The sequence below is a fragment of the Hyaena hyaena genome, unplaced genomic scaffold (assembly GCF_003009895.1).
Source record: "Hyaena hyaena isolate Hyena2069 unplaced genomic scaffold, ASM300989v1 scaffold_271, whole genome shotgun sequence".
In the NCBI taxonomy this organism is placed as follows: Eukaryota; Metazoa; Chordata; class Mammalia; order Carnivora; family Hyaenidae; genus Hyaena; species Hyaena hyaena.
In genome coordinates this window covers 1,142,772-1,163,168 of record NW_024080902.1, presented here as the reverse complement: position 1 = coordinate 1,163,168, position 20,397 = coordinate 1,142,772, and the positions used below count along the sequence as shown (strand labels likewise).

At 35.0% G+C, this 20,397-nt stretch overlaps 1 protein-coding gene across 1 annotated transcript in view; it reads right to left on the bottom strand.

Moving 5' to 3' along the window:
• The window catches only part of COL19A1 (collagen type XIX alpha 1 chain), a 329,204-nt gene that overhangs the window by 167,208 nt on the left and 141,599 nt on the right, over positions 1 to 20,397 (bottom strand). The window contains exons 14-15 of the mRNA XM_039245800.1: positions 13,817 to 13,870; positions 12,154 to 12,189 (exon numbers count right to left, since the gene is read on the bottom strand). Coding sequence (XP_039101731.1) covers positions 12,154 to 12,189; positions 13,817 to 13,870 — 90 coding nt within the window. The remainder of the gene's footprint in view (positions 1 to 12,153; positions 12,190 to 13,816; positions 13,871 to 20,397) is intronic.

Here is a 20,397-nt window from a genome sequence, read left to right as displayed (position 1 = left end):
TATGTTTTCTAATAGCATCTGAGATATATTTCAATTTACTTTTCTAGATTGTTAACTATCTCCACTTGAAAAAACATTCCTTCATAAAATTCCTAAGCTGCCAATGTATAGCACTTTTAGGAAAGAAAGTTTTATTATTGAGCTTTAAAATACATAACTTAGAATTGTGATGAAAACAATTTGAAATGTCTTTTGAAACAGAAGCAAAGTATAAACAGAAAGGTAGAAGGAGCTATTCTCAAATCATTTATCTAATGAAAGATATATAAATCACCTCCTGTCAAATGAGCTGATGGTACATTTTTCCAAAACATAAATCTTATCTGAGGCTGAACATAAATCTTTCTAAGGCCTTAAGCATCAACTCCCCTATATTTCTGTCCAGAGTCAATAATCATAGTTTTGTAGCATAGAAACACCTTCTATTTTAAACCAATAATTCATTTATATAAGTCTTTGGTCCACAAATTAAAAAAATTGGTATTTTAAAAAATATTTGAATTGCCTTCTTTCTTCTGGCTCACTGTTTCCCTAAAAGTCTCAATATTGAGCTAGATCATCAGTTTCAGAAAGTTAAGAGTGAATTAAATATGAGCTATGCAACTTTTTAAGACAAAATTCAAATTCAGGCAATTCATAGAAAGATCATATAAACAATTCAGGTTTTGATATGTAATGAATTTTAAATAATCTTAAACTGAATTGCTTACTTATTAATAAAGTACTTATTAATTGATATTAATAAATATCAATATATTGTACTTATTAATAATTAAATATTAATATTAATAAGTACAATATATTTATATGTACATATAAAAGTGTATAGTACATATACGCTATACAGCATATATTTATTCAAGTCAGAACTGAAAGAAATTGTGTTCTAGGGATATTTAACAAGTACTTTTCGATTTCATTCATTCTATTTCATTCTATATTCATTCATAAAACCAAAAAAGAGATGGTTATATAGTTCCTTAGGAATTTTAGTAAGAAAACATTATTTAGTAGTTGAGTCTGATTTAAATATATTTAAATTAAATACTGCTTAAATTACAGCATAAAAATTTTAGTAAAAATTATTTTCTCTTAAATAATTAAATGTTTTGTGTAATATCAACATTACTACAGTTGTACAAAACTTGTAGACTGTTTATATGCTAACTGCAAACGATCAGTTTGCAGATGATCAATTTTAAACAACCGCTTGCTTTTTCATAAACCACACAGGTTCTGAGAAGGCAACAACAGGTGTTGTTTCTGTGTTCCCAGTACCTAGCATAGTATCTGACACATGGCTGGCATTCAGCTAAGTGGGTAGATCAAAGGAAGGAGAAAGAGTGGAAATGGGCCACATCATCTGCTGAAGTGATCATTTTTAGATCTTCAACACATTAATTTTGGGGAAAAAACACTATTTCAAGGCTTCCCTTATGCGAATAATATATGGTCTTTTGTTTATTGGGGCCATCTGTTAATTTATGTGCCATTTGATTTATAAATGACCAGCTGAGATTTTCTCTTGGTTGCTTATGATATTTAAGGTAGTTTCATAGGGTGAAATCTGTGCTCCTTCTCTGTGCCTATTTTTCACTTATGGTAGATTTATCCAGGTCCCTAGGGATTGGCATTTAAAGTAGCATTTAGTAAGCATGTCTAAGACACTTCTGCTGTTGACTGACTTAACCTTTGGCTTCTGTGTAAACATTTGGTGCCATCTGGATAAGTATTTAATAACTCCCCAAAGGGCCAGGGCCAGAGTAACAGTCATTTTCCTGGGAACTAAAATTAGTGGATGTATTCCATGAAATAGCACTGTTCTACCCTCCTTCACCTGTTTCTTCTGAAATGACAAGCAAAGGCCAAAAAAGGAAAAGAGGGAAGTAGGCAGAGTTTTTAGCCAACTGCCTTATTTCCTTATTAGTCTCTGCCTCGCTTCTGAAGCTTCACTTAGAGATTCTGGCAAAACTTCAGTGTAAAAACAGCAGCATATTTTTTAGTTTAGGAGTATCTGTTAATAGTGAGTAACAGTAAGACTTCAGAACATATATAACAATTTTACGAAGTTATATATAAAGACACAAAGTTATATATGAAGAGTTACATATAATGTTATTGACAACAAATGACAAAGAACTTAAAATCTGCAGTTTTACTTGCACATTTAAATGTAAGGATCTATATTTAATATTGAAATGTAAAGTAGTATTGGCAAGGATCCAGAGAAAAAACCCTCCTACACTGTTCGTGGGAATGCAAACTGGTGCAGCCACTCCGGAAAACAGTATGGACGGTCTGCAAAAAGTTAAAAATAGAACTACCATATGATTCAGCAATTATGCTACTAGGTATTTACCCAAAGGATACAAAAATACTGATTTGAAGGGATACATGCACCCTGATGTTTATGGCAGCATTATCAACAATAGCCAAATTCTGGGGAAAGCCCAAATGTCCACCAACTGATGAATGGATAAAGAAGATGTATATACATATACATATACATATACATACATACACACACACACACACACACACACACACACACACACCCTGTAATATTACCCAACCATCAAAAAGAATAAAATCTTTCCATTTGCAATGACTAGGATGAAGCTAGAGTGTATTATGCTAAATTAAATATATCAGTCCAAAAAAAGACAAATAATCATATAATTTCGCTCAAATGTGGAATTTAAGAAACAAAACAGTGAACACAGGGGGACAAAAAGACAGAGGCAAGCCATAAAACAGACTCTGATGGTTACCAGATTCATGATTTCAGCATAATTTATTAGAGCCTACCTTAAAATAAATTTGCATTTATGTCCTTAGATAAATTATATTTTGATCAAAGAAATTTGAAAGTCTATCCATGTTGTTGCTAAGGGCAGGATTTCCTTCTTTTTATGGCTGAATAGTTATACACACACATACACACACACACACACACACACATACACACACACACACTGCATATTCTTTATCCATTCACCTGTTGAAGGATACTTAGGTTTGTTTCCCTGTCCTGGCAACTGTGAATCTATGAGCCTCACCCATGAGCTTCATGAATTCAGGTATCCAAATATCTCCCCAGCTTTGGGAATTTCTCAACCACTATTTCTTTAAATAAGTTTTCTAACCATTTCTCCTCTCTTCTCTTTTTAGTAACCCAATAATGCATAGATTGTTTCTGTTAATGATATCCCATAGTTCATGTAGGCTTTCTTTACCATTTTTCATTCTGCCTTCTACCTGACAGATTCTTTCTTCTGGTTGATCCAGTCTGTTTACACACTCTACTGCATTCTCTTCTTATTTCATTTATTGCATTCTTCAGCTCCAGAATTTATCTGATTCATTTTTATGATTTCTTGTGGTTAGGATTTGGCACTCTCATTTTTATGATTTCTCTGTGAAACTTCTCATTTTATTCACGTATTATTCTCCTGATTTATATGAACTTTCTTGTAGCTCACTGAGCTTCCTAAAAAACAACTATTTTGAATTCTTCATCAGGCAAATCGCAGATCTCCATTCCTTTAGGGTCTGTTATTGCAAAATTATTGTGTTCTTTGTTGATGTCATGTTTCCTTGATTTTTAATGTTTCTCAAAGTCTTGTGTTGCTGTCTTTATATCTGAAAAAGCAGTTACTTCTTTCGGTCTTTAATGACTAACTTTGGGAGAAAAATACCTTACATCAACCTTGTTAGGGATTCTAAGGTTTTGTTGGACCATTTACTCAGATATGCCCACTCCAAGCTTCTTGTTTCTTCTTTGGGGGGAATTCTTAAGGTTTAATGCCTTCTCTCAATACTACATAGTCAGGATTATGCTGACTATGGTGCATTTCTTAGGGCAGTGATGAACGCTGAATTTTGTGTTGTTTCTCCCAGTCCCACAGAGTGGAGCCAGCTTCCACAGGTGCTGGGCGGTCCTCTGCAAAGGCTCATTCTTGCTGCCATAGGGAGTAAGAGCTGGCCCTGAGGCAGATGTGTGTGGAGGAGAGGCATGAAAAGCCTTGATTGAGGTGCCCCTGGGCCACTGGGGAGAAAATAAAAAATGAGGAATGCCCTGCAGCTTGTGGGTGGGTTTCCTAGTGGGTCTGTGTGTACACACTCTGTAGGATTCACATCCATTTGGTGCCTCTGAGCTCTATCTGCTATTCTCTCAACACTACCCACCGCATCACACAAGACACCTCAGTATTCTGGCTGAGGTAAGAAGGAAGTGGGTTTTTTTGGCAGCATCCTGCACAGCTGGGGCAGGTGAATTCTCACTCATATGGTCTCATTTTCCCCAGCAGGAGAAATCATGGGCTGAGAAAGTCTGAGCACTGAGCTAAAAATGCCTTGGGAGGGGTGTGATGACTGTAAATTCAAACTGTTACTCTTATCTTTTTAATTTCTTTGCTTTAATGGTGTGCTGGAACTTCTCCACTAGACTCTTTCCTGGACTTTTTTTTTTTTTTTAATTTTTAAAAATTATGTTTACTTTTTTGAGAGAGAGAGACAGAGAGACAGAGTGCAAGTGAGAGGGGCGGGCAGAGAGAGAGGGAGACACAGAATCTAAAGCAGGCTCCAGGCTCTGAGCTGTCAGCACAGAGCCAGATGCAGGGCTCAAACTCATGAGTGTGAGATCATGACCTGAGCCAAAGTCAGACACTTAACTGACTGAGCCGCCCAGGCACCCGTCCTTCCTGGACTTCTACAAGGATATCTTATCTATGGGTGGCTGTCTAAACTGATGTTCTTTAGGAGGAATATAGTAGAAAACTCCTATTATACTATGATGATGATGTGCAGTAAATCACTTGTTAAGTGTCATTGTGACATTCATTCCAGGTATGGTTGCAATCAAGTAAGTTTTGAAACTGTGATTTGATGACATTTTAAAAACTGGAATATGCAAAATGTATGTATAAGGGGGAATTATTCTTTTGTTTTTAATAAGTACTTGCTTAGAGAATTTCAGGAATCATGGTACAATTTGATTTTATTTGGCTTCATTTGTGCTACTGAAAGCAAAAAGTCCCAAATTATAGTGATATATTTAATATTTTTATGGTTTAGATGCTGAATTTTATATTCTAGGAGTTAAAGTGCTGACAAATAAATAATAAATCAGGCAGGATAAGGTAAAACCTAAAACTGTGAATCAAAGACTTTTATTTCAATTTGTATTTTCGTGTCAAAATCAAGTAATAGGAACCACAGATTTATTCTATTTGGCTAGCACTCTGCTTTAAAAAAATAAATGTTAAACAATTTTATGGAAAACTGACTTAAGAAAACTTCAATAAACAAATGACCTTAAAACAATAAAAACAGAATAAGCACTACAAAAATTTTGTAAGGAAGAAAACATGAGTCCAAATGATTTTTATCAACATCATTATATAAGAGCTGATCCTTATTTTATAAAAACTATCTAAGAGAAAGAAGATTAATAAATGGAATTAATGAGGCTAAAAAGCAAAGAGTAAAATATTTACAAAGATAATATTCATTAAATATAATTTTTTCTTCAGGGCATAGTATGTGCCAAACTCTTTTCTGTATGCTTAGTCTTCAACAATGAACAAAACTCACACACAACCTTTGCCCCTCATGGGATTAATAGTCAAAGGTACAGGAATATTGACAACAAACAATATAGTATGTAGGCATTTTAAATGATATGTTAGAAAGTGATAAGTGCCATGGAGAAAATGATAAAAATGGAGTGCTAATGGGGATTAGAAATACCATGTGTGTAAGTATAATTTTAAATATTGTTTTTTAAAACAATTGTTAAAACTTGAAGTAACTATGCATATAGTTGGAGCAGGCAGAGGAAACAGCAAATGCAAACCTTCTCATGTACCAGACATGCTTGAAGAACTGCAAGGCCATTGTCGTGGAATAAAGTTAGCAGAAGAGAGAAGAATAAGAAATGAAGTAAGAAATGCAAGGAGAGTTGAGTTCTGTAAGACTCTGTAGGCCACTGTATAGAATTTGGCTTTTACTCTGAATCAAACGGAGACACATTGGAGATTTTGAACAGAAGCATGACAAGGAACCTTCTTGGCCTCTTTCTTTTTTGTAAAACTCAAGGAGGTCAAGGGAACAAATGGGGAAAGGACCCAGTTAATGGGTCCTGAAATAATCCAGAGATGATGGTATCTCGAACCAGGTAGTAATAGTAGAAATGTGAGGATCAGTCAGATTCAAATAGATATTTAAGCTGAGGCCAATAGAATAAATAATTTGTAAGGCTAACTCACTTATATTTACAGTTATAAAATTTCTAAATAAATTAGAAGTAATTCAACTTTGATAAAAAAAAAATATATCATTGACTTCCAGGAAGGCCTAGTAGTTCCTATTGAATTAACATACTCACAGATAACAACTATAAACTTCAATATAAAAGCAACTATGTGAAGGGGCGCCTGAGTTGTTCAGTTGGTTAAGCTTTGGCTCAGGTCATGATCTTGCGGTTCGTGGGTTTCAGCCTTGCGTCGGGCTCTGTGCTGTCAGCTCAGAGCCTGGAGCTTGCTTCTGATTCGGTATCTCCCTCTCTCTCTGCCCCTCCCCCACTCACAGTCTGTCTTTCTCAAAAATAAACTTTACAAAAAAACATTTTAAAAATACCCACAACTACCTGAAGACACTGGAAAATCAACAAAAGCCGGTAGAGGGACACCTGAGTGGCTCAGTCAGTTAAGCATCTGACTCTTGGTTCTGGCTCAGGTCAAAAACTGAGCCCAGCATTGGGCTACATGCTGGTGACACAGATGCTGAATCCTTGTTTGGGATTCTCTCTTTCCCTCTCTCTCTACCCTCTCATGTATGTAGATGTGCACACTCTCTCCCTGAAAATAAACTTAAAACAAAACAAAACAAAACAAAACAACAACAACCCCAAAGCAGGCAGGTACTGGAGAGGAGTCAACATGTGGAAAAAAAAAAAAAAAACAGCATGTGGTCAGTTTCCTGTTTCTAAAATGTTTTCATAGGAGGCAGGCCACATCCTGGGTCATAGGATAGCTAAATGGAGAGTCTGCGGTCTTGCTGGCTTGAGGATTAGAGGACAGAATATTGAGCAAATGTACATACTAGAAAGTAAAGAAAGGTGTGGTTTGCAAAATTCTGTAGAGAGAAAGGCAGTTCCAAATTTTGTTTATAAACTCTGCTCAGACCTTTGGCTGACCTCTAACCATACATGTGCTGTACACACTCCAAGAAGCTCAGGTTAGGCTAAAAGAATAAAACCATGATTTCTACTGTTGTCAAATACAGGGAAGACACTTTACAATGTGTGTCCAACTAATTTAACTCCTTGCTTTAAAAACATATTAATATTCAGGGCACCACGGTAGCTCAGTCAGTTAAGCATCAAACTCCTGATTTCAACTCAGGTATGATCTCTTAGATTGTGGGTTTGAGCCCCACATCAAGCTCCACATTGACAGTGCAGACCCTGCTTGGGATTCTCTCTCTCCTCCCCTATCTCTACCCCACCCTTGCTTGCACTCTTTTCTCTCACAAAATAAATTTTTAAAAAAAAGCCATATTAATGTTATTCAGAGAAATATGAGTTCAGAGTTCCAGTATCATTCATGGTGCCTAAAATTTAGTCCAAAATTATTTGACATAGATATTAGCATTAAAACATTACCCATTCTAAGGGTGCCTGGGTGGCTCAGTCGGTTAAGTGGCCAACGTTGGCTCAGGTCATGATCTCACCATTTGTAAATTCAAGCCCCACATCCAGCTCTGTGCTGACAGCTTAGACCCTGGAGCCTGCTTCAGATTGTGGGGTGTGTGTGTGTGTGTGTGTGTGTGTGTGCGCCCATCCCCTGCTTGCTCTCTATCTTTCAAAAAAATGAATAAACTTTTAAAAATTAAAAAAAAAAAAACACATTACCCATTCTAAAGACAAAAGGCAGTCAACAATGACCAACTTAACATTACTCAGATGATGGAATTTAAGACAAAGATGTTAAAGCATCTATTAAAACTATTCTCAAGGACATGAATGAAAATATGGCTCCCACGGAATGACAAGATATTAAATAGATATTAAATTTTTAAGAAAACAAATGGAACTTCACTGACTTAAAAATATAGTATCTAAAATGAAAAATTCAAAGGATGGTCTCAACAGAATGGAGATGACCAAAAATGAGTAAGCTTGAAAAGAGTTCACTAGAAATGATCCATTCTAAAGAGGAGAGAATTAGATGGAAAACAAAGGAACATGTGGGAAAATATTTTATGTAATTGTATATAATAGGAGTCTCAGAAGGAGAAGAAAAAGATAATGAACAGAAAATAAATTTGATGAAATAATAGACAAAAATTTCCCAAATTAGGTGAAATACATAAATTTACAGATCAAAGAAGCTCAGGAAAAATTTAAAGAAAAACACCTCTAGATCAAGTGATCTGTGTACATCTAGTGTACAGTATGGAGAGGGAATCACTAATCTATGCAATGAGGCAGCAAGTCTGCAGCAGAGCTGGGACTTGAGTGCTAAGTCCTGTGATTCAACGTGCAGTCTGAGGACAAGTAGCATCTGCGTCCTCCAGTTAGAGATGTAGAATCTCAGGGTGTATGGCTGGTTCAATCAGTTAAGCATCCGACTCTTGATTTTGGCTCAGATCATGATCTCACAGTTTGTGAGATCCATCCCAGGGTCAGGCTCTGTGCTGACAGCCTGTCTCTCTGTCTCTCTCTCTCTCTGGCCCTCCCCTGCTTGTTCTCTCATTCACTCACTCTCTGACAATAAATAAATACACATTTAAAAACAAAACAAAACAAGAAATGTAGATGCTCACACCCCACCTCAGATTATGAAATAAAATATGCCTTTGAACAAGACCCCTGAATGTTTCTGTGCGCATTAAATTCTGAGAAGCATTAAGGCACTTGGGCTCACTGGGGTCCTTGAATGGCTGGGTTAAGGCTTTAATTAAAGGTACCCTCCTAGCCTTAACCTCCTCCACTTAACCAAGAAGTAAAACTAAATTAAGGTTTACTAGTACACCTCCCTAATAGAAAGAGACATTTCTTTATTACCATGCATTAAGTTGGATTTCAAGTGAAAGCCAGACTTCTTCAAAAGTCTGAAAGAAGTTTCTGAATAGGAAGAAAGCTTGTCTCATTATAGTGCTCATATACAATGGCTTTGGATTCCAGCTGTATATTTAGAATTACTCAGGGAGCTTGAAAATATACTGGTCCACACCACGTCTACTGAATTATAATTTCTGGGGTGGAGCCACAGATTGTTATGTTTTAAAGCTCTCTAGTGGATTTAGTGTGCAACTAGCTTTGAGAACCACTATGGATGAATTCTCAGTTTATTAACTTATATAGTAGAACTTCCCTTAATGTAAATATAATGGAGTCAGTATAGCTTCCAAGTTTAGCTTTCTTGAAAACTGTTACCAATCATTTCATTAAAATGTATTAATCTGCACTATAAGATCAATTAATTGTTTAGTACATGGTAATGCAGTATACATTTCAGTTCATTCCTATTTCATAGTTAACATTTGATTATGTGTTTGAAAAAATTTTAAGGTATATATGTACATATGTATGTATTTATTTATTCATTTTCTTTCCAGTTTTTATTTAAATTCCAGTTAACAGTGTAATATTAGTTTAAGGTGTAGAATTTAGTGATTCATCACTTATCTACAATATTTGGTGCTCATACAAGTGCCCTCCTTAATCCCCATCACCCATTTAGCCAAATCTCCCCAGCCATCTCCCCTCTGACAACCCTCAGTTTGCTCTCCATAGTTAAGTCTATTTCTTGATTTCCCACAACCTTTTTCTCCTACGTTCCTCTGTTTAGTTTCTTACATTTCACATATGAGCTAAATCATATGGGATTTATCTTTCTTTCACTGACTTATTTCACTTAGCATAATACTCTTTAGCTCCATCCATGTAGCTCAAATGGCAACATTCCATACTTTTTTTGTGGCTGACTAATCTTCCATCGTGTGTGTGTGTGTGTGTGTGTGTGTGTGTGTGTGTGTACTACAATTTCTTTTTTCATTCATCAGCTGATGGATATTTAGTTTCTTTTCATAATTTGGCTATTGTTGATAATGCTGCTATAAACATGAGGGTGCACGTATCCTTTCAAAACAATATTTTGTATCCTTTGGGTAAATACTAGTAGTGAAATTGATGGATTATAGGGTAGTTCTATTTTTAACTTTTCGAGTAATTTCTATGCTGTTTTCCAGAATGGCAGCATCAGTCTGCTTTCCCACCAACACTGTAAGCAGGTTCTTATTTCTCTGCATCCTTGTCAACACTTGTTTCTTGTGTTGTTGATTTTAGGCATTCTGACTAGTGTGAGATGATATCTCATCATGGTTTTGATTCGTATTTCCCTGAAGATGAATGATATGTCTATTGACCAACTGTGTGTCTTCTTTGGAAAAATGTCTATTCATGTCTATTGCCTGTTTTTTAACAGTAGATTATGTTAATAAAGTAATGACAAGGATATAACTAAAAATACCCATATAATACTAATATTTAACTTTATGAAATAAACATTTCACTTCACAGCAGTTTTGCCTTGTCATATCTTTATGTAACTATAAAAATTAGCTTGTACTCCCTCAATGCCTGCCAGCTAAATAGTGCCGGAACATCTATAGGGTGCTACTTGGTGGGAATGCATTAGCTATCATTAAAAATCCACAGAATAGATCTATTCCAATACAATTTTCTGGGCCAGGGGCCAAAACTGCATTTTCAGGTGAAATGATAAACACTTCACTCTTCAAACACAAGTTGGAAATGACTAGGAAATCAGATAGCTAAATAGAGTGGGTGAGCATATAACTTAGTTGAACAAAAGCAAGCATCTGACTTAAGTAAAATGAGCAGTCTTAAGCCTAAATTACTCACTGCCAAATAATTTTAAAAATAAACTCCACAAAGTGTAAAAAAGCTGAATAATATGCAGTTAAAGTCACCTCTCAAATATATAGCTTTATTTCCATCTTGAAAATGAAATCTTCAAGTACAGAATTCCATGGCAAATTGAATTTGGTTATCCCTAAGTCATCCATTTGATTCCTTAGATTTCTCATTTATGAAGAAATATCGGTTCTTTAAGTAAGAATTTCAAAAATTATTTGTGTAAGATATTATTCACATATTGTTTAGAATATGACATTTTCAAGTACAAAGATAAACATAAATGTTATCAAAGCCACACAGTCGTGGAGATTACCGTTCTGCCTTGTTGGGAAGAGCTCAACACAGATGCTAGAAGATTTCTTTTAAGCCTGACCTTCTACAGTCAGAACAGGTCCGAAAACTGGTAATTTAAATTCTTAATTTATGTCATTAGGTAGTATCAACATAAAATACAAGAGACCTCTGGCTACAAATGATCATATTTAAGAAAGTTTCCTCTTTTCTATTAGGATTAGAGTCAGTGTTAGACCAAATCTTTAAGTTAAATGAGAGTCCTTAATGGCCTATGAAGAAAATCTATAATAGTAAATTATATCTAAACATAAAATCATTATACATTTATGATTAAATGCTTAATAAATGATGAACCATTTAATTGAGAACAATCTCATTATGAGCACTTTAGGAGCTTTTCTCATAAATCTGTTCCTGAAATATTGCCATTTTATCATTTGTGAATCTTAGAAGCAAATCATATAGGAAAAAACAATGGTCTTGGACAGGTTTTGAGGAATGTAACAATCATTTTAAATAGGTAGCTGTTTTTACCCACTGGGCAATTATAGTTTATTTTGTTCTTTTATAGTTTTTAGAGTAAGTAGAACTGTCTTTGCTTCCATTAACATTAAATGTCATGTTAACAACGTATAATCAAACATTCAAGGGGCATGATTATGAACCATATGGAGAGTAGAGAAAATTGCTCAGCACTGGTACTGGCTGCAGACTTTTCTAGTAACTTTCTGTACGACCTCAGGTTAAGTACTTCACTGATATGGGCAGATGTTCCATCTTCAAAATCTGGAGGTTTAACTAGATCTACTCTAAGGTCACTCTCAGTTCCCAAAATTCTAGTTTAGTCATGATGTAGTGTGAAAAATAAACAGGGCATTTCAATTTTGAATTCTGATTTCAAGAATACTTACAGTTAAGGCTGGTGGTCCTGGAGGTCCTGTATCTCCCTAAAATAGGTGAAAGAATACTTGCAGTTACCAATAATCCTTTACTGCACATTTTGTTTTAAGGTTTTCTGAATGGATAGAAGCGATATATATATATATATATATATATATAAAGTATATATATATATACACTTTGAAGGAAAAAATAGAATTTCATCTTGATAAATTCTCCACACAGTGACAAATGCATCATGTGCTTTTAGCTCTCATGATATAAATACCACCTTATGCACCCCCATACTTTCTGCAGCAACAGAACTTGTTTTGAAAAGCTAAAATAATCTAATTTTCTATTCTTTTGTCTACAAATCCAAAATTAGAAAGAATATCTCTTCAAATATGGTTGTTTGCCAGTGGAGCAGCTGGGGAGTGTCACAACGACAGATAATTTTTCTGACAAAGTTAGTATGAGGATCAGCAGAAATAATAAATGGATCTCCCCACTTCATGCCTCCCAGCTGCAAGAAGCAGTCCTATTGCCTCTTACAAAGCTCTGCTAAATTGACATTGCACTTGCCATAAATTTTAAGAGGCTTTGCCTATATTTATGTATTCTTAAATACTAAAAATGCTTTGCTGACTTAAGTGAATACAAATTAACAAGTGGATATATTGAGAACCTTTTCAAAATCTTTAAGAAATGGCGCATCTAAAAGTTTACTATTTTCTGATTTATATGCCACCTGTATACTTTATTTATCAGGACCCTGATTTATTTCATAAGAACTCTTAATCATTAAGATCAAGCATCATTGCTATAATGCTCTTTAGGAGGTCATTATAGAGAATTTATACTGTGTGGTATGAAGTGCCGAGATGTGTTCTCATATTGAGAGTATCTCTATAATTTTTTCTTTTCTCATCTGACAAAGTCATCTCAAAAGTTAAGACCTAGCAATGAGTAATCATTACTTTTTTGGAACAATTGAATAAAAGTAGTCAATACTTGTTAAGGAACATCCACATAGCTTAAATCACCCACTGAAGACTGATTTGCAAGATCAACTTTAACGCAGAGGTAAATATTGAAGAGAGACAAGGATTTCCAAATGTGCTAAGAATGGAGAAAAAATTATAGTATAAAACCCCCACAATACAATTCTCTACAAATTGGGGTCATCCAATGACGTTATTCTATGACTCTTGTTTTTAGTATTTCTAAATCCCTTTACAAGGTCACTGCCAATATATCATTTTAAAATGGCATGTGAGAGAAAGTGGCAGGAAATGAAGCATTCAGACTAAGACTGAGTTAGTAAGTTAACCTCCTTCCCCTAAAGGCCACCTGCTTCAGCATTATGGTAGCAGTTCAGTGCTATTGGCAAAGTTCCCTGACACAAGACACAGTTGCTAATTTGGCAATGGAATAGCTAATGCCATTAAGTGAGGGAGAGAAAGTGAAATCTTATAAACACAAATTAATGTCAACTAGTAGTTGTGCATTTAGTTTCTTCAAACTAATTAAATGAACCAAAAGGCTTTTCTTCAGATGCTTTTAACATACAGCCTTTGGTTAATTTTAACAAAATTAACTTCTGGCAGTTAAATGGTATCAGTGAAAAGTCACTGCATGTGTTCTCAGAGTTTTCTTAAGCAAAACAGACATTCTTCTGGGTGAATACGATACCTTTTCTCCTTTTGGGCCAGGTGGACCCCGAGGACCCAAGTCACCTTTCAAACCCTGCAGGAAGAATACAACCAATGTGATTTCTGTATGTAATTCACAGAAAGCTGGAATTTCTAACAAGTCATTAGTCACAAAATAAATCATAATTTACTGAACTCCCAAATCTCATTCTTTAGTTTGTAGTATAGAGAGAAAGAGAGACAACTGGCACTAAAATGATAAGCAACATCTGCGTTGTGGTGAGTACAGATACATTAAATCAGCGTGAGTCCTGAATACTGCGTATTTGTGCAACTTTGCTTCCTGCTAAATTTACATTAATTCACCATCTGGGAGAACATCATTTAGATCTATATGAGCTTTTAAGTATCCACTTTGGATTAAATTTGTGGATGTTGTAAATACCTTTGATTTAGCATTGATTTGGCCTTTATAAAGCTTGCCAAAAAAATCAAGAATTAAATAAAAAACCATTTTTATGTCTCTATCAAGTAATCTAATTGTGGGAGAAAATAAATGAAAGACATATTCTTTGCCTATCTCTCACAAGCTGAAGCTACAATGTGGTCTCTTTCCTGTTTTAAAGTATATTTTAGTTCTCTAATTCCTAATTTTTTTAACTTGAATTTATAAAGATATTAAATGAAACCATATAAGATATAGAGTATCAGATAAATTTATTCATGAATCTTCTGGCCTCTTGGGTGCCTGAGTGGGTATTTAGTTGATCAGTCCCAGAAATGACAGATCCCAGGAATACCACAATAGATTTCACTGGAGGGAATCAGTTCTATAGCCCAAGATACCCACAGTGTAAACAGAAAGAAAGTTAGATCGACATCTTGACTGTGCGGTAAATAGAAAAAAATATATTCCTTCATTATTGATTTAATACATTGGATGAGGGAAGAACAATAATGGAAACAAGAAATAATTCTGAAGTCACAGAATGCATAGTATATCTACACATCTTACTTTTCCTGGCTAAGTGATCCATCCATCACTGCTCTGACATTTTGTAGTCAATAAACAATGCCAAATGCCATCACCTGCGATGACTCAATACAGAAGCCAATGATGAATTTAAACAAATGAAAGAAAACTGGATGCTTAAAATAATCTTGTTGCAGAGATTATGTGAAAACTGTAATCTTAACACTTTAAGAAAAAAAAATCTAATGGATGAAAATAGCAACCAATAGGCCAAAAAACAAAACAGAACAAAACAAAACAAAAAAACCCCAAAAAACCTAAACCACTCCACAACTGTAGAAATACATTTCAGGATAAAATTCATAGCTACAATCTTCCATTGTTACCTTGGAGTAGTTTATTTATAGAAAATGGATGAGTGAAAAAGTAAATCATATTTGAGATGTGTGATATTCTCTTATGTGAAATATCTATTCTTTCCCAAATAAGCAAAATGGGGCTAGTCTGAATTGAAAATTTCTGTGAGTGTAAAACGTTGGGTTTTTAATATTAATTACCAAAAAATGCAAAATAGCTCATTAATAATTTTATATTTATTATATACCAAAATAATATTTTGTATACTTTAAATTTAATATATTTTTAAATTAGTTCCATCTGTTTCTTTTTATTTTTCTTAATGTGGCTGCTGGAAAATATATTTATCTTTGTCTTGATTAGAATATCATATTTAGAAATATACTATATAATTATATAATATATTAAACATATTATATTTCTATTGGATTTCTACATAGAAATTGACAAAGACTCCTTGACCAAACTTCAATCAGACTCCTCTGAGTCCTCTTCTTGACTAGACCTCAACCTTGACCTCTGTCCTGTTCGGTCTTCAGCCTGCTGAGCCCAGTTTCAGCAAAAAATCTTGCTCAATCAGTTTACATAGAATCCCCCACCCGTGATAGCAGAGCAAGTTCCTCATCCCCCAGCTCTGTGTAAGGCTTTGGCCCGCCTTTAGCAAGAATCCTATAAGTCAGTTTATCAAGAATCCTCCTACCCTCAATGTCTGCTCTTAGTAATTTTCCATTCATTGATCCTATCACTCTGTTGGCTATAAATCCCCACCCATCCTCATTGTATTTGGAGATGAGCTCAATTTTTAATGCCCCTATTCCAATAGGCTTGAACAAAAAGTCCTCCTTACCATCTTAATAAGTGTGAGAATAATTTTTTCCCTAATAGGGTCAAGATTCCTGCCTTCATGGAACTCAGGTTATAAGAGGAGAGTAACTGATGGTAAACAGTTCAATAGGCTAAATGTGATCTGCGTGAAAGGGAGAGAGCTGGTGTTTCAGCTCTGGTCATCAAAAACAGTTTCTGTGCGGAGGTGACATTTGTTGTTTCAGGGGATCCCGCCATGCAGTGATCCAGGGGGAAAGTATTGAGGTTAGAAGGCACAGCAAGCACCAAAGCCCCCAAGGTGAAAAGAGTGTCATGAGCATGCAGACAGGGAGCAAAAGATCAAGTTTAGGGGTCAAAGCATATAGTGAACTGCAGGTCATGGTAAGGAGGATGGATTTTTGTACGTGTTTTAAGCAGAGAAATGACATGATGTGACTCTGCTTCAAAAAATCACTTTGACTACAATGTAAAAATAGATTGTAGGCAGCAAGAGTGGAAGCAGAAAAGGGGCTGCCACAGCTTCTGAGGCAGAGCAGGGTGGCTGGTATAGGGTGGTGACACTGGAGATGGAGAGGAGAGGTCAGAGACTGCACATACTGGGAAGTACAACATGCAGATATGTTGGAAGAGGGGGAAGAGAAAAGGAAGTGTCAAGGCTTAAGTAGGTGATAGGAGGTTATACCATTTACTCAGCTAAGAAAATTACCGAAAAGTTTTCTTTCGGCTTCCTGGTATAACACTATCCAGAGAAAAGACAAGTATGAAGAAGAAATGGCTGTGAGAGCCACCAGGTATCCATTTATCCAACAAATGTTATTGACCATCTACAAACATAGAAGAGTAAGCTCTGTATTCTATGACCATATGAATATGAAAATGCTGTTGAAAAAAGGAAACATTAAATAAAACACTCAGAAAAATGGTTAACTGAAGTGAGGCACAGGGTTACAGTGAATTCTGGGCATAGTACTATTCCAGTTATTACTATGATTCATAATCATCACACATTACCTGTTAAAAATTATTTTAGGCATAAACTAATACATTAAAACATTTTCACTATTACTGCCTGAAAAACTAACCCTAACTGCAACCTCTGGAAGGGATTTATTGGTAAATGAATCAGCTAACCATCCCTATTTCAATCAACTATGGTCAGGAGTGGTTGGAGAAATACAACTAACTACAAGCTCATGTGAATATTGAATACTATTATGGAAGTATACAGCAAGCATGAAGGGAACAGCTCACAGAGAGGCCTAATTCTACTGGAGGTACTCAAGATTCAAAGATATGGAGTTCAGGAGAGTGAGGAAAAGAGTGGCATTGTATGTATAATCCTAAATTATTTAAGCTTCCCTATAAAATAGGTATAAATAATAGTTATCTTGAAGGGTTGTTCTGAGAATCATAGGTTATAAAAAATATTTAATACATGGCAGGTACTTAATAAATGTTGCTTTTACCTTTTAAGTCCAAGTTTAAAGGATAATTAATAGTTCATTCTGTTCAGTTTTGTACTCAGTTTGATGGATATGAAACAAGTATGCTCTAACTCACATCGGATAAAGTGCAATTGAGAACTACTGCTTCATCAAGCTTCTACTTTTACAGCCATTGAAATTGGGCCCATGTAACTCATGTCCTCTTGTGACAAAGTGCAATGTTTTTAAGGCATGGCATCATAATAGGCTCTGAGAAACAGATCAGTAATGCTTTCTCAAGTGCAATTTTTCTTCTCATGTCACACTGGTGCTACTGTCAATGGTTATGGAGTACTGGAGAGAAAAAGATGCAGCACTTACCATAAAGCATAAAGAATCAAATGGAACAGTCTATGAATTCAACACTGAGTAATATGGGAGTCTATTATCAAGGTTCTCAATAAAATCCACCTATATAAAGATTCTCAAAAGCACAGTAGTGACTCTGGATGTTATGTGGAGACAAGAACTCTTATCTAATGGCAAGAAGTTAAGTGTAAGAACAGTATTATATCTAGAATTACAAAAGCAAGCAGACAATAAAATTAACTTTATTGAAAGATCTACTACTCATGGTATATAGCATCTTTAAAAATCAGATGATACATAATATTTCTTAAAAAATTTACCCCATCAGTTAGTTCTTGCCTTATCTTCCCACTGACTGTATCTTGTTCCAAAGCAATGGAACCAGCTGTTGCCAGCTGATATCTCAGCTTTGTGATTTCAATATTTTTGCATTTAATAGTACAGATTGCATTGGGATAAGGAGATTAACATGATTATTTTAGAAACATCATGTACTGTAATTCTGACAAAGCATGTTTGAAAGACAGTAAGAAAGGTGCAGAAGAGTCTAAACTCAATGACTGAAATAGACGTTTCTAAGATTATGTAACCCCACAAAAACAAATAAATGAAGTTATATTTCTATTAAAGATAAATGTGTTTTATTTAACCCAGTTTCAAATAATAGCAAATATTTATGTGTTTATATAGCTCTTACTGTACACAAGACACATGTATGATAATGCATAGATGCATGATAACCCCATTCACCCTCAAAAACAAACAAACAAAAGAAGCCTTGAAGCAAGTGCTATTAATATTATTATCCTATTGTGCAAATGAAAAAAGTGAGGCACAGAGGGAATAAGTAATGTTCCAAGTAGTATGCCAGTTAGCCAGTGGCAGAGCTGGGACCGGAGCCCAGGAAGTCTGGCTTTAAAGGTTACATTAACAACTTTATGAGACTCCCTCTCAAGTCTGTTCTAAGATGCAATTGTTGAATATGTATCATAGTAGGTCACAATCAAAATCATTTAAGAATGTGTGTAAAGCTGAGGTCTTGTTTTTTAAAGGCTAAATTCAAGCAACTCAAATTTTTGAGAATTTTATTATGTTTGGTATGCATTATTTAAACTATAAGGGCTATATAAGCAGGTATTTAATTCAATAACTTTAATCCAATACTCCAGTACCTTGGAGATCAATCCAAAGTTTACATACACTTATACTACCAAGGATGCATTTAGAAAGACATCAGAGAAATTTGTTTTGTCCTAATGATTAAGAGCTGCTATCTTAGTTGGTGAGCCTTAGTTGGATTCTCCTCTTGCAAGACACTCCCACAAGACAAAGAATTGTCCTATCCAAAATGCCAATAGTGTCCCACTAAGAAGGACTGAACTGCTGAATAATTCCCTCTGTATCAGGTTCATATTTTCCAAAGTGAGCTTGCCCACTTTTGGGGATAGCTAGCACAGAAGAAATTATTAAAAGCTACATTTACATCAGGATATTTGTTATATGCAAGAATAAAGACCATTACTTTGGCCTTTTGAGTTCATTTAGTAGCAATATTAAATTCTTTCAATTTTCTTTGACTTGGAAAGTAGCTGAAGTGAGCTTGGCCCACTGGGTTTATTCACTCTGCATTCTAACAGAATGTTTCTCAAGTTAGAATCCCCATCATGGCTTGACTTTAATTCAAATTGAAATCGCTAATATAATGCCCTTCATTCCCTAAGAACGTGTACCTGTACGTATTGAAAGTAGAAGTGAACTGTCATAAATGCTGAATAATTTTAATTTGCACAGTTTATTTTAGCATTGAAAAATAAGTAACGACAAGTGTGGCATGATTTAGTGGGAAAATAAGAGAATTTTCAGTCAAACATGTAGGGTTAAAAGCTGATTTTACCATTTTCTTTAAAAAAAAAGTTGCTTAATTTCCCAGACCTTTATTTCTTGCCTCTGAAAATGGGGAAAGGATGCTATCACCGTTGCTCTAGCTAGCCCATAAACCTAGAGTAAGGATAAAATTTCAGATTCCTTGTGAAAATAGTTTATGAATGATAACACATTATTAACAATACCACCACTAATGATGTAATAGCAGAGCACTGAATTCTTTATTCCTAGGGAGAGTAGAGGGGAGAAAAGGATAATTTTCATTACTTTTTCTTATTTCTCCTTAATCATGACTCCTGAATATCTTTGGCAAAATTGAGGAAAGAAAAAATAGTATCATCTACATATTAATTAAGTAACCAAGTGAGAAAAGTTAATGTGCTTTGTCCTGCTTTATGATGCACCTAATGAGCTACATTAAACAATTATGGTGCTAAAGAAATGGCACCCCTGTGATTGGGGGCATGCAAAGAACTCTTCCAAGATCCTTCTCAAAGAGGAAAGGTCATACTGCCCACTATGTTATGTGCTCTCTTAACAGGTTTGTCTTATTCAGCTTTGGAAATCCTATAACGGCTGCACAGGCACGTAGCAGGCACTCAAAATATATATGTTTTTCAATTGATTACATCTGCAAAGCCAAATCACCTTACTTGCAGACACTGTAAGAAAAATTTTCAAATTTCTAAGTTAATGTAAATAGATTTCAGATTCCAACCCCTCAAATCTCCAGTTTTATTCCAGTGTTTGGATAGATCCCTCTCTATTTCAATTCCATTGTTATCTTAA